The 14,522-nt window shown below is 44.8% G+C and overlaps 1 protein-coding gene across 1 annotated transcript in view; it reads left to right on the forward strand.

Annotated features, from left to right (window-relative positions):
* Nucleotides 1-14,522, forward strand: part of HSD17B3 (hydroxysteroid 17-beta dehydrogenase 3) — a 53,746-nt gene that overhangs the window by 443 nt on the left and 38,781 nt on the right. Inside the window, exon 2 of the mRNA XM_025358897.1 lies at nucleotides 3,170-3,216. Within this exon, the coding sequence (XP_025214682.1) occupies nucleotides 3,170-3,216 (47 nt within the window). The remainder of the gene's footprint in view (nucleotides 1-3,169; nucleotides 3,217-14,522) is intronic.

The following is a 14,522-nucleotide window of genomic DNA, read 5'->3' on the forward strand; positions in this document are numbered from 1 at the left end:
ATTTTTTTTTTTTTTTTTTTTTTTTTGAGACGGAGTCTCACTCTGTTGCCCGGGCTGGAGTGCAGTGGCACAATCTCTGCTCACTGCAACCTCTGCCTCCTGGGTTCAAGCAATTCTCCTGCCTCAGCCTCCCGTGTAGCTGGGATTACAGGCACACACTACCACAGCCGGCTAATTTTTGTATTTTTAGTAGAGACAGGGTTCTGCTATGTTGGCCAGGCTGGTCTCGAACTCCTGACCTCATGATTCGCTCACTTTGGCCTTTCAAAGTGCTGAGATTACAGGTGTGAGCCACCGCACCCGGCCAACATTTTGTATTTTTAGTAGAGATAGGGTTTCACCCCATTGACCAGGCTGGTCTCAAACTCTTGACTTCGTGATTCACTCGCCTTGGACTCCCAAACTGCTGGGATGACAGGCATGAGCCACCGCACCCAGCCTTATTATTTATGTCTCAAAAGGGATATTGCATCTTTTCTCTTGAGAGCAAAGAAGTAATTCCTTTGGGTAATTTTAATTGGAGGGATTAGAAAGTGTGAGTGAAATTAGAATGGTCTGCAGCACAAGCCGTAGGGTGTTAAGGGAACACTAGGGAAGAAGGCTACCCAGCCCTTGCTAAGCACTTGTCCTCCCGACCCCATTAGATGAGTTTTCTTCTTTTGGGAGTTTCCTGCTGATACAAATAATAAATAACGCAGAAATTTCCACATCCTCATCTCCAGATTCACAAAAAGCTCGGGTGTTTTCATTTTACTAGAAGGTGTTTCCAAATTTTGAAATCTAAATAATTTTAATTCACTATATTAAAAAAAGGATCCAAGTGTTTTTAAGCAATGAAGATATTACAAAATCAAGGCAACACATACCTCTGTGGAGCCGTGTTTTCAGGATGGTATGGAAGGGAAGCTGGCTGGTGTCAATCAAATGCTGCCTCCCCATGGGATTCATCTACCGGAACGCCCATGCAGAACTTCAGCCCTGTGACTGAGGTTGAGGTGAAGAGCATGAGGCTGTGGCTTCAGCATCTCCTTGAGTGAAATGCTAAGGTCTTTGCAGGGGCTTATATTTCAAATTTGGACACCAAAAAATAAACATAAAAAAGCATCCAATGACAAAAATGATTAAGTGACGTTAGAGATATTATCCAGGTGAAACAGGAAAGATTCTGATATCCTTATAGGGCTGCCAGATAAAATACAGGCCATCCAGTTAAATTTAAATTCCAGAAGAAAGGAACACTTTTTTAGTATCTTATAACTCACATATTGCATAGGACACATATTAAACCATTCATAATTTACCTGAATTTCAAATTTAAGTGGGCATTCTGTATCCTTATTTGCTAAACCTGGCAACCTTAAAAACTTAGCAATGGAAATTTAAAGAATTACCATGTGAGAAATTGTTTGGGATGACGAATGGATTTTTGACTGCTGCTTCTTACATTTGGGGTGTGTGTGTGTGTGTGTGTGTGTGTGTCCTCTCGGGGCATTATGCTGTCTGCAGTGAACTTGCACAGCAGCCTGACCTGTGTGTTCTGGACTTAAATACCCGACTCCACACAGATTCAGATGCCCATGTGTGGGTGGACGTAGCACTCTGCATCGCTGCTGTCGTTTGTGTAGGGAAAGCCCTACTAAGAACCCACATTCTAAAAGAAGTTCAGATGGGTCCAGAGACTTAGAGCATTTGGTGACTCAAAGTAGAAACATGATCTTAACCTGTTCTTATGAGTCAAGATGGAGTGAGTTACCTCTAGCAGGAGTAAAATATGTTTGGGCAGAGGCAGATATCAAGGAGATAATATATTTCAAGTAGGGGACAAAAAAGAAACCCAAGTACTAGAGGCTAAATTTTTAATTCCTCAGATGGAGTACCCTGAACTCTGTGCTGGATTTCCTAATTCGTTTCTTGGTGTATATTCATAGACCTGGGGCCCCAAAGTCAGACAGCCTGGGTTCAAATCCTTGTGTCATCATTTACGAACTTTTCCCCCTTGGCTTCCTCATTTACAAACTAAGGATAATGATGGTCCCTGCATTTTAGGTTTGTTTTGAACATTAAATGGGATGATGCATCTAAAACACTAGAAGCAGTACATGGCAAGAAGTAAGTGTGTGACCGTTATCCGTTGTTATCATTGATGGTATCATCTTGCCTGTCGTGCAGGCCCTGTATTGGGTGAACTGAAGATTCCCCACAGGGAGGAGAAGGTGAGGCCCAAGATGGCCCTGAGCATAGCTCCTGCACCCGGAGCTGCAGACGGTGTGCATGGAGCCTCCTAGAAGTTCCAAAATGAACAGACACATCATTAGTAATGATTAAAGCCAGAGTGCTTCTGTCAGTGTGGTCCGTGAAGCTTGTAGAGCTTGGCCTGCACTCACTCTCAAGTGAGCTGAATGTATCTTTTGTTCACACTTTTTGAAAGCAAGCCCTTTAATTGTTGTTGCAAGGATACATTGTAAGTTTTACGATATGCCGAATTGTAGTGAATTTTGAAATTGTGATGTTCTCACGAATGAGGCGTATCCTAGAACTCAATCATTAAATGTATCTGTAATGTTGATATAAAAGGACTAGAAGACCTATTTGATTGTTGTATATTAACAGATAAGTTCTGTTGAGTATAAATTCTTCAGGTTTCTTCATTTCACTGCATTTTCTTTTTGCTTTTTTGTATTTTCCTCTTTGCTAAATTCCCTACCTTCCACAGGCCTTTAATTGCTGCTGTGGGGTTGGGGTGAGAAGGGGGCACAGCTCTGCTTTTAGAAGGAACCTTGAAATGTCCTTACAATGACAGACGAGTGCCTGGGCAGAGAGATAATGGGGAACACCGCCTGCCTTTGCGGGGTGAAGGCTCACAGTGTCTGCATCCTCATGGGGCCTGCAGGAAATGTTCCCTGGCTGCGGCTCTCTGTTTCGTTTTGGAACATGTTTTCCAGAGTCTCGCCAATCCCTCCAAAAAACCAACCAACCAACCAATCAACCAACCCACCCTTTCACCTGAATGTTTAGCGAGGGGCTTCAAGGGCGTGGGCTGGAGAGCAAAGGGATGCGCCTTTGGAGCACTGACTGTCCTGGAGACTAGGCTTGCGAGAAAACGTAGCCAGTGAGAAAGAGAAGTTTAAAGATGAATTCTGTCATTTAAAAACATTCCTGCTTTTCGCAGTGATCACTGGAGCAGGCGATGGAATTGGGAAGGCGTACTCATTCGAGGTAAGCTGTCTTCCTGGGGACTTTCTCCTCCCTTGTATCGAACACATCACAGTCCTGAGACATCTACCCCAACACTAGATTTTTGAATATAAAAGCAGTATGCATTCATTTAAAGGAGAAAAAATACTCTATAGAAAAGCAAACAAAAAAATAAGAATCTCACTCCCTGGGCCTCTTTTTTTAAACGCAGTGATATTCAAAGGTGACAGTACCTCGCCTTGGGATTGTTTTGGGAATTTGTGGGGCATTGGGATTTTCTAGTGTAATTGTGCCGTGTGAGCTTATATTCTTAAATATAATTTTTTCAAAACATTATAAACTACTTTCCTTTTATTTATTATTTACATTAAGCTAGGGCATATATTGATTTTTTAAAAGTCACTTGTTTAGGCAAAACATCAGTGACTTTCATTTCAAGGAGATTAATGGCATTATAAAATATTCTATAAAAAGAAGGTCTGATAGAACCGAGAGTCACTAGAATACAGTTAGTATTTTTGGGCATTTCCTTCCAGGCTTATTTCTCTGTAGATAGATAGATTGATAATTATACTTTAAAAAATGCATTTATAACATATGTGGCTTTATGTGCTATTATTATTACAAATTTCACATTTTTATTAATGAAACACGATTTCCTGGAATTCCTACGTCTTTTATTTCTTCCTCATGCCTGTTAAACTGATGTCTAGAACCACATCAAATACAGTAGAAGAACAGAAAGAATTCTAGAAACTGTAAGAGGAAGGCTGTTTAAAAATCAGTAACACCAGCTGGGCGTGGTGACTCACTCCTGTAATCCCAGCATTTTGGGAGGCCGAGGCAGGCGGATCACCTGAGGTCAGGAGTTCGAGACCACCTTGGCCAACACGGTGAAATCCCGTCTCTACTAAAAATACAAAAATCAGCTGGGCATGATGGTGGGCACCTGTAATCTCAGCTACTTGGGAGGCAGGAGAATCTCTTGAACCTGGGAGGCAGAGGTTGCAGTGAGCCGAGATTGTGCCATTGCACACCAACCTGGGCAACAGAGCGAGACTTCTTCTCTCCCCGCCGCCACAAAAAAGTCAATAACATCTTAAAAATATAATGAAAAGCATTTCCATTTGCAATAGAAAAATAATCCTAGAAACACAGTTAATATAAAATTTTTAGGTCTTTTTCAAGAAAACTATAAAATTCCATTGAGAAATATAAGGGATATTCCAAATAAGAGAAAAAGTACCACATTCTTGAAGAGAAAGATATTTGAAATCTAACAGTTTCTCCTAAATTTATCTCAAATCCCATATTATACATACCATTATTTTTTAAATTTTACATTAGTTGTGAGCATTTTCTTATGTCAAAACTGTGGGGTTTTATTTATTTTTTTTTTTTTGAGACAGTGTCTTGCTCTGTTGCCCAGGCTGGAATGCAATGGTACAAATACTGCTTGCTGCAGCCTTGACCTCCTGGGCTCAAGCAGTCCCCCCACCTCAGCCTCCCGAAGCAATCTGTCCTCCTGGAACTACAGGCTCATGTATTTTTTTGTAGACAGGGTTTCACTATTACTCTATTGTACAGGCTGGTCTTGAACTCCTGAGCTCAAGCAATCTGCCTGCTTTGGCCTCCCATAGTACTGGGATTACAGGTATGAGCCCCCACAGCCTGCCCAAAGCCATGATTTTTAAATGGCAACCTAATATTCCATCAAATGGATGGTCCATAATTTAACCATTTTCTTGGTAAAAATTTTAGTTTTTGCCGGGTGCGGTGGCTCAAGCCTGTAATCCCAGCACTTTGGGAGGCTGAGACGGGCGGATCACAAAGTCAGGAGATCGAGACCATCCTGGCTAACACGGTGAAACCCCATCTCTACTAAAAAATACAAAAAACTAGCCGGGCGAGGTGGCGGGCGCCTGTAGTCCCAGCTACTCGGGAGGCTGAGGCAGGAGAATGGCGTGAACCCGGGAGGCGGAGCTTGCAGTGAGCTGAGATCCGGCCACTGTGCTCCAGCCTGGGCGACAGAGTGAGACTCCGTCTCAAAAAATAAAAATAAAAATAAAAATAAAATAAAATAAAATAAAAATTTAGTTTTTTTCCCCAATTTTTCTTCATTTTATATAAAATTGGGAGTAAATACAGAAACTTTTCTGCTTCTCTCCAATTATTTTGGGAGCTATTTTCCTTGAGGTGGCCTGGCTGGGTCAGAGGTTGTGAATATACATAAGGCTCTCGTGCTTTCCATTTATGTGATAGTAATTTACACCCATTTCTGAGAGAGACGTTGTCTTCATCAGCTTGAGCTGCAGAATGAATTCCACAAGCTGAGTGGCCTAAGCAAGCATGTATTTCTTACAGTTCTGGAGGCTGGGAAGTCCAAGAACAAGGTGCCAGCAGATCTGGTGTCTGGTGAGGGCTCTCTTCTTGGTTTGCAGACACCTGTCTTCTTGATGTAGCTTCACATGGCAGAAAGCAGAGAGAGGGGAAGCAAGCTCTCTGGTGTTTCTTCTCTTTTACTTTTTGGAGACAGGATCTTGCTCTGTTGCTCAGGCTGGAGTGCAGTAGTGCAAACACAGCTCACTGCAGCCTCAACCTCCCGGGCTCAAGTGATCCTCCCACTCAGTCTCCTGAGTATCAGGGACTATGGGTGTGTGCCATCAAGCCTGGCTAATTTAAAAATGTTTTGTACTGATGGGATTTCACCATGTTGCCCAGGCTGGTCTTGAACTTCTGGGCTCAAGTGATCTGCCTGCCTTGGCCTCGCAAAGTACTGGGATTACAGACATGAGCCACCATGCCTGGCCTGGTGTTTCTTGTCATAAGGACATTAATCTCATCATGAAGGCCCCACTCTCATGACCTGATTACCTCCTGAAAGCCCTACCTCCAAGTGTCATCTCATTGGGGGTTAGGATTTCAAAATATGAATTTTGGGGGGCCAAAAAAACCATTTGGTTCATATGAAAAATGCATTCAACTGCAGTACAGTACCCATGCCTTTTCTTGTCCCAGAAGGCTTGCATCATAATAAAGCCATCTTATGTGAAACAGCAGTGCAAGGCATCTGGGACGTACTTGCTAGAAACTTTGGGGAGTTAACAAACCTCAAGCGTGCCAGTTAAAAAAGCTCCTCGTGGGCCGGGAACGGTGGCTCACGCCTGTGATCCCAGCAATGTGGGAGGCCGAGGCAGGCAGATCACCTGAGGTCAGGAGTTCGAGACCAGCCTGGCCAACATGGTGAAACCCTGTCTCTACTTAAAATACAAAAATTAGCCAGGTGTGGTGGCAGGCGCCTGTAATCCCAGCTACTTGGGAGGCTGAGGCAGGAGAATTGCTTGAACCCGGGAGGTGGAGGTTGCAGTGGGCTGAGATTGTGCCACTGCACTCCAGCCTGGGGTACAAGAGTGATACTTCGTCTGGGAAAAAAAAAAAAACCCAAACCAAACAAACAAAAAAACTCCTTGTGGCCCCGTGCGGTGGCTCACGCCTGTAATCCCAACACTTTGGGAGGCTGAGGTGGGTGGATCATGAGGTCAGGAGTTCCAGACCAGCCTGACCAACATAGTGAAACCCTGTCTCCACTAAAAATACAAAAATCAGTCAGGAGTGGTGGCTGTCACCTGTAATCCCAGCTACTCAGGAGGCTGAGGCAGGAGAATCGCTTGAACTCGGGAGGCGAAGGTTGCAGTGAGCCGAGATCGCGCCACTGCACTCCAGCCTGGAGACAGAACGAGACTCTGTCTCAAAAAAAAAAAAAAAGCTCTTCGTGTCTGACCCCATCCTTCATCTGCTGCTGCTGATTTTTTGACACTGACCCTTCTATCTCAACTCTGTTTATTTTTAAGATAAGACAAGGAGTTCTTTGCTCTTATCCTAATTCATGTATAGCAACTTACTGGTGATCAGGAGTGGCTGACACTCGGGAGGTGAGTGGTCATATTTGAGTGTTGAAGTTGGAGAGATCGCCCAGCAGCCACTTTTCAAAACAATGTGTCTTCCATTCCCCCAAATCAGAAGGAACGCGTTTCTAACTGTATTAAAACTATATAACCTTTTATATAACAATTTCTCACCCCGGCCCAGGGTTTGGAAAGACCTAATACATCAACCAAAAGGTTCTTCACCTTACCTCTAATTTCCTGGATTGCCAAGCAAGTCTTCACGATTCTTCAGAATCTTTTCTCAAGTTCGTGCTGACCTGACCTCTCTGTGGTCCCCTGCTATCGCAAGACTCAGCCACTCTTCTTTCTGCTTAGGGGAGACCCCGAGAGGAAGCTGTCCTTAGCCATCCATTTCTTTATTGTTTCACAAAGCAGTGGCCCTGGGGGTCAGGAGCTGTGGGTTCCAGCCTTCACTGTGATGCTGTCTGGAGATTTCGGACAAGTTTCACATCCTTTCTGCACGTCTGGGTCTTTGCCAACTTTGTGTTCTGTCCTTGACGAAGTCTTGCTTTGCACTTCTCCTTGTGGACTTTTTTTCCTCTTTGCCTTTTTATTTTATTTTTTTGTACAGACGAGGTCTTACTTTGTTGCTAGGCTGTTCTCAAATTCCTAAGCTTAAGCAATCCTCTTGCCTTGGCCTCCCAAAGTGCTGGGATTATAGACATGAGCCACTGTGCCCAGCCTCCTTATGTTCTTTACTGAGGCTGTGCTACACAATTTTCTGGGCTCCCAACCTCTCCTTCATGCAGGCTTTTCTCCCTTCCAGGGAGCCTGTTCTCTCGCACTAACTGCTGCTCCAAGAAGTGCAGCCAAGCCTGAGATGCTGTGGACTGTAATGGGTAAAAGCCCGAGGTTGGGAATTGATCAGATGTGTGTCAAAGCCTCCCTCCAAGGCTCACTGGCTGAATTTCCACATCAGTGAGCTGGAGGTGATGACAGTCTCACCTAGGCTTTCGTAAGGGTTAAGTAGGATGAGACAGGCAAAACGGTTTGCTTAGAGTAAGCTTTCCAAGGTTAGGTTTTGTTCTCATTGGATATTTCAACCTTTCACACATACTGCTTTTTTATTTTTTGAGAATGTATTAGTCATGGTTCTCGAGAGAAACAGAATCAATAGGGTGTGTGTCACACACACACATACACACACAGACAGACACATAGAGAGAGCTGGGAGTAGGGGTGGGGGAGGAAGGGAGAGACAGAGGGGGAGAGAGAGACAGTGGGGAGGAAGGGAGAGGGAAGGAGACAGAGAGAGAAGAGTGGGAGAGGAAGGGAGGGAGAGGGAGAGGAGAGAGAGGTTGATTTATTTGAAGGAATTGACACACACGGTTATGGAGGCCGGTGTGTCCCAAATCTGCAGTGTAGGCTGGCAGGTTGGAGACCTAAGAAGGGGCAAAGCTGCAGTTCAAGTCCACAGGCCACCTGTCAGGTGACAGAATTCCCTGTTCCTCTGCAGGTCAATCTTGTTTTCCGAAGGCCCGTAGCTGATGAGGCAAGGCCCACCCTCCTGATGGAGTGTAACAGGCTTTACTCAAAGTCTACTAACTTAGATGTTAATCTCATATAAAGATATCTTTACGGAAACATAATAATGTTTGACTAAGTAGCTGGGTATCATGACCTAGCCAAGTTGACACACAATGTTCACCACCACAGAGAAGAAGAATATCTTGTATTTACCAGCATTTTCTCTTCCTGTTGCTCTTTCTTCCTTCCCAATGTCCCAAGATTCCTTTTTTAAGTCACTTTATGTCTGTTTCTAGAATTTCCTTTAGCTATTATTTTAGGGTTGGTCTGCCGGCAACAAATTCTCTTAGCTTTTCTTCATTCCAGGATGGCTTCCTTTCCCCTTCATTCCTGAAAGATAGTTTTGCTAGATACAGGATTTGCAGTTGACAGACTTCTTCTTTCAGCACTTGAAAAATACGGTGGCACTTTCTTCTGGCCTCTGTGGTTTTTGATGAGAAATCTGGTATTATTTGAATTGCTTTTCCACAACAAATAAAGGATTGCTTCTCTCTTGGCTTTCAACATTTTTTCTTTGTCTTTATTTTTCAAAAGTTTAAATATAATGATTCTTGGCATGGATTTCTTTGGCTTTACCCTGTTTGGGGTTTACTCAGCCTCCTGAATATGTAGGTTTACATCTTTTCACAAATTTGGGCCGGGCGTGGTGGCTCCTGCCTGTAATCCCAGCATTTTGGGAGGCTGAGGCGGGCAGATCACCTGAGGTCAGGAGTTCAAGACCGCCCTGGCCATCATGGTGAAACCCCATCTCTACTAAAAATATAAAAATTAGCTGGGCATGATGGTGGGCGCCTGTAAGCCCAGCTACTTGGGAGGCTGAGGCAGAATTGCTTGAACCCAGGAGGCGAAGATTGTGCCATTGCACTCCAGCTTAGGTGACAAGAGTGAGACTCCATCTCAAAAAATAAATAAATAAATAAAAACAAATTTCAAAAACTTTCTTCCATTATTTATTCAAATACTCTTTCAATCCTGCCCTCTTCTCTCCTTGTAACCCTCCAATGACATGAATATTAGCCCTTTTTATAGTTCAGTGGGCCCTTGAGATTCTGCTCAGTTTTTTTCAGTATATTTTTTCTCTGTTGCGTATATTGGGTAATTTCTTTCTTTCTTTCTTTCTTTTTTTAATCTTCAAGTTCCTTGATTCTTTTCTTAGTCCCACTCATTCTGCTACTGAGCCCATCCATCAAGGTTTTAACTTGAGTGATTATATTTTTCAGTTCAAGTATTTTCATGTGGTTCTTCCTTACATCTTCTATTTCTTTGCAGAGATTTTCTATTTTTGCCATTTTTTGTGTGTGTTTATAATGGTTTATTGAACTTTTTTTTCTTCTTTTTTGAGATGGAGTCTCGCTCTGTCACCAGGCTGGAGTGCAGCGGTGCGATCTCGGCTCACTGCAACCTCTGCCTCCCAGGTTCAAGTGATTCTGCTGCCTCAGCCTCCCAAGTAGCTGGGATTACAGGCGCCTGCCACCATGCCCGGCTAGTTTTTGTATTTTTAATAGAGACGGGGTTTCACCTTGTTGGCTGGGCTTGTCTCAAACTCCTGACCTCAAGTGATCCGCTCGCTGTGGCCTCCCAAAGTGCTGGGATTACAGGCATGAGCCACATCACCCAGCCTCCTGAAGCATTTTTATGCTCCAAAGCTTGTCAGACAATTCTAATGTCTGTGTCATCTCTATGTTGGCATCTGTTGTTAGTATTTTCTCATTCAGATTAAGATCTTGGTTCTTTGTATGATGAGTGGCTTTTGATTGAATCCTCGACATTTTGGTTTTATGTTATGGGACTCTGGATCTTATTTAAATCTTTGCTTTATATTGGTCCATACTGACATTGCTTTGGGAGGGAGAGGAGGGGGCACTGACTAGTTTCTACCAGGTGAAGTGGGGGCTCAATTCTCCACTTGTAGGGGGCTGCCTACTTGTTACTGTTGGGTAGCGGGGGTGGGGTTTTGTCTCCCTCCTGGGCCTCTGCTGATCCCACTCTGGCTGGGAGGGGCAGAAACACCTCTTTACTGCTCTCCACAAGGCCGCCGATGACACCTGGGAGAGGTGTCCTCATTCCACTGGGCAGCGGTGAAAGTCCTGGCTCTCCGTGAGGCCTCCTCTGTTATCATCCCAGGCAAAGGAAGAGGACAAAGAGGGGAAGAGGTGCCTTGTTGCTGCCAGGTGGGGTGGAATTCAGATCTCCACTGACATTGGTGGGGATGGTGGCGGCTGGGATGAAAGTCCCAGGCTCCTTGCTACAGAGCCTCACCGGCGCGGAAGGCCCAGCTCCCCACCCAGCCTTTACTGGCAAGGGTGTGGGTGGGGTCACGGTTTTTCCCAAGGTGTTTGCTTGGAGGACAGCAGTTGCTGTCTAAATGTTTTCTGTCTTGCTAGGCATCTGCTTTTCTGGTCCTCTAGTTAGAGAAGGCAGGCTTTTGTTGAGACTTTTCTTTCTTTTTGAGATGGAGTTTCACTCTTTTGCCCAGTCTCACTCTGTCACACAAGCTGGAGTGCAGTGACGCAATCTTGGCTCACTGCAACTTTTGCCTTCTGGTTTCAAATGATTCTCCTGCCTGAGCCTCCCGAGTAGCTGGGATTACAGGCGCCCACCCCCATGCCTGGCTAATTTTTGTATTTTTAGTGGAGATGGGTTTTCACCATGTTGGCCAGGCTGGTCTCAAACTCCTGACCTCGTGATCCGCCCACCTCGGCCTCCCAACGTGCTGGGATTCCAGGTGTGAGCCGCTGTGCCCGGCGAGAGTTTTTTACATCTGCACCTGTTGGCATTTCTGAACCACCAGTTTCTCCAGCAATGTCTGGGATATGTGGGGAGGAAAGAAAAAGCCCAGGAAACACTACGGTGCCCTTCCTCGGGTTTCAAGGCCGTAAATGAACCTCTCGTCACGTTCTGAAGTCTTCTTCTGTTCGTTCTAAGTACTGTGTCCAGGTTTTCTCTGATGCACTTGATGGTGGGAATAGGGAAAGCACTTCTCCTCCACCCTTCCAGAAGCTTGTTCTGCACTGCATTGAACCGAATCTGCATTCACATTTAGAGTGGCGGGAGAGGGTTTGCTTCCTGTTAAAAGAATTTCAAGCATTACTTGAGGCAGGTGGGAAAAAACTGTGGAGAGGAACGGGCCAGGGGTGGAGGGAGGATGAGAGTGGGCCCACTCTCCCGTACCTCGGAAGCCACTGCTCACCCTATTTTTCACACCATTTCCACTCCTTTAGCACCTGAATTCAAGCCCTGTCTTTTATTCTCCGCCACACAGAGGAAGCCCTGTTTTTCCCGGTGTTCCCACCACCCACTGCAGATTAGCAGCTACGAGCACCTTCCTTGACTCAGGCCCCAACACACAGGAGAAGGAAAACAAGGCCCATTCATCCCACGGCAGCCGTTCTGCATCAGGATGGGGCCCCGGCAGTGAATTCTGGGAAAGGGAGGCTTTTGCAGCTTAACTTTCTGAAAAGGGGGTGGCAAAACCTGTGTATGGGGCCTGTCAGCCTGGACGTTCTGGAAATAAGATTGAGTCCTGTTCAAGCAGACAAAGGGAACAATGCCGGCCCAGACAATCAAGTGTTCTCAGGCGCCCTCCTCCTGGCCCAGACCACTTCACATGGAACCTCTAAAAGGCCTGTGGCTCTTGAGAGAAACACAATTAAGGAGAGGCTGGAAGCCCACCAGGCAGAGAGCATCCTTTGTGCTGAAAATGCAAATGGTCTTTCATTTATGGGACAATCTCCCCTTCAGGAGGCCGATGAAGTGAATTGGGAGACAAAGGTGCTTAATTCTTTAGCCATCCCATTGATGGATTCCAGGACTCAAAAATGGAGGCTACAGGTGGGGGTAGGGAATTTTCCGTGGAGAGAATGAGAGAAGACTTGGGGATGTCATTGGCAGGGGTCAGTCTTGAAATAGGACTGTCTTGGTTTAGTGTTTTTTTTTTAAATGAAAAAACATTTTTTAATATAATTTATTTTTTAGAGCAGTTATAGGTTCACAGAAAAATTGAGCAGATGGTATGGAGGTTTCCCATAAGCCTTCTGCCCCCACACACGCCGCCTCCCCCATTACCCACTTCCGTACACACACACACCCATACCCACACACACACCCCCCAGGAAATCAACTGTTTAAAGAAACAATTGATGCAACAACTAGTGACTGCTTATCTTTTTATTTCTGGTTTTGGTTTTTTTTAGAGACAGGGTCTCGCTCTGTCATCCAGGCTGGAGTGCAGTGGTGGGATCACGGCTCATTGCATCCTTGACCTCCTGGGCTCAACTGATCCTCTCACCTCAGCCTCCTGAGTAGCTGGGACTACAGACTGTGCCACCATGCTCAGCTATGTTTTAATTTTTATTTTTGTAGAGATGGTGGTGGGGGTGTCTTGCTCTGTTGCCCGGGTTGGTCTTGAACTCCTGGCCTCAAGTGATCCTCCTGTCTTGGCCTCCCAAAGCTCTGGGGTTACAGAAATGAGCTACCTCACTTGGCCTAATTGCTTGTCTTTTTAATGGAGTGAAACCTCACTGTGCGGATTGCAGGTTGGGGGAAACTTGTGGCAATACCTTTGTGGTGTTAACAGCTTCAGCTGTCCAGAGTCATGGCTGAAGACCACCTGTGAGAATGAATATAACTGACTTTTTAAAACTTCAGCATCGATGGCGTCATGTACGTGTGGCTCAGTTTTTTAATCTTGAACAGCTTTTTGAGATATAATTTATATACCATAAAATTCACCCAAGTATACACTTCAGTAATTTTTAGGAAATTAACTGAGTTGTTTATCATTACCACCATCCAGTTTTGGAACATTTCCATCACTTGAATAAGATCATGTACACCTGGTTGCTATTAATCCTGCACTCCTATCCCTAGCCCTAGGCTGCCACTGACCTTTTCTAGACGCTTCATATGAAGGTCACCATACAAGGTACAGTTCTCTGTGACTGTTTTCTTCCACTTAGCATATTGTTTTGGAGGTTCACCCATATTGTAGCATGTGTCAGTAGCTCTTTAGTTTTTATTGCAGAATAATATTCCATTGTATGGATATATCCCATTTTGTTTATTCATTTGTCAGTTGACAACGGTTTGAGTTGTTTCCATTTTTTTTTTTTTGGCCATTATGAATAATGCTGCTGTGAATACTGACACTTGAGTTTTTGTGTGGACACTTTTCTCTTTCCTTCAGGTAGATTACCTAGCAGTGGAGTCTCTGGGTTGCAAGGTGAAGTTGTCTTTTTTTAAATTTTTATTTATTTATTTATTTTGAGACACAGTCTTGCTCTGTCTCCCAGGCTGGAGTGCAGTGGCGCGATCTCAGCTCACTGCAAACTCCGCCTCCTGGGTTCAAGTGATTCTCCTGCCTCAGCCTCCCGAGTAGCTGGGACTATAGGTGCCCGCCACCATGCCCGGCTAATTTTTTGTATTTTTAGTAGAGAAGGGGTTTCACCGTGTTAGCCAGGATGGTCTTGATCTCCTGACCTTGTGATCCACCCGCCTCAGCCTCCCAAAGTGCTGGGATTACAGGCGTGAGCCACTGCACCTGGCCCCAACCTGTTTTATCAGCAAGGTCTTTATGACCTGTATCTTGGGTTGACCTCCTATCTCACCTTGTGACTTAGAATGCCTTAACCATCTAGGAATGCAGCCCAGTAGGTCTCAGCCTCATTTTACTCAACTCCTACTTAAGATGGAGTAGCTTTGGTTCAAACGCCTCTGACATTTTCCCCCTCTCTTTTATAAGAGAACTCTTAATCCCAAGGGTTGCAGAGGGATGAAAATCCATCTTCTGTAACTTCTTCAGGCTGAGTAGGGGCAATGATATTCCTGCCTAACTATTAGGGTCTCTTGTGTTGA

Source organism: Theropithecus gelada, chromosome 15 (genome assembly GCF_003255815.1).
Source record: "Theropithecus gelada isolate Dixy chromosome 15, Tgel_1.0, whole genome shotgun sequence".
NCBI lineage: Eukaryota > Metazoa > Chordata > Mammalia > Primates > Cercopithecidae > Theropithecus > Theropithecus gelada.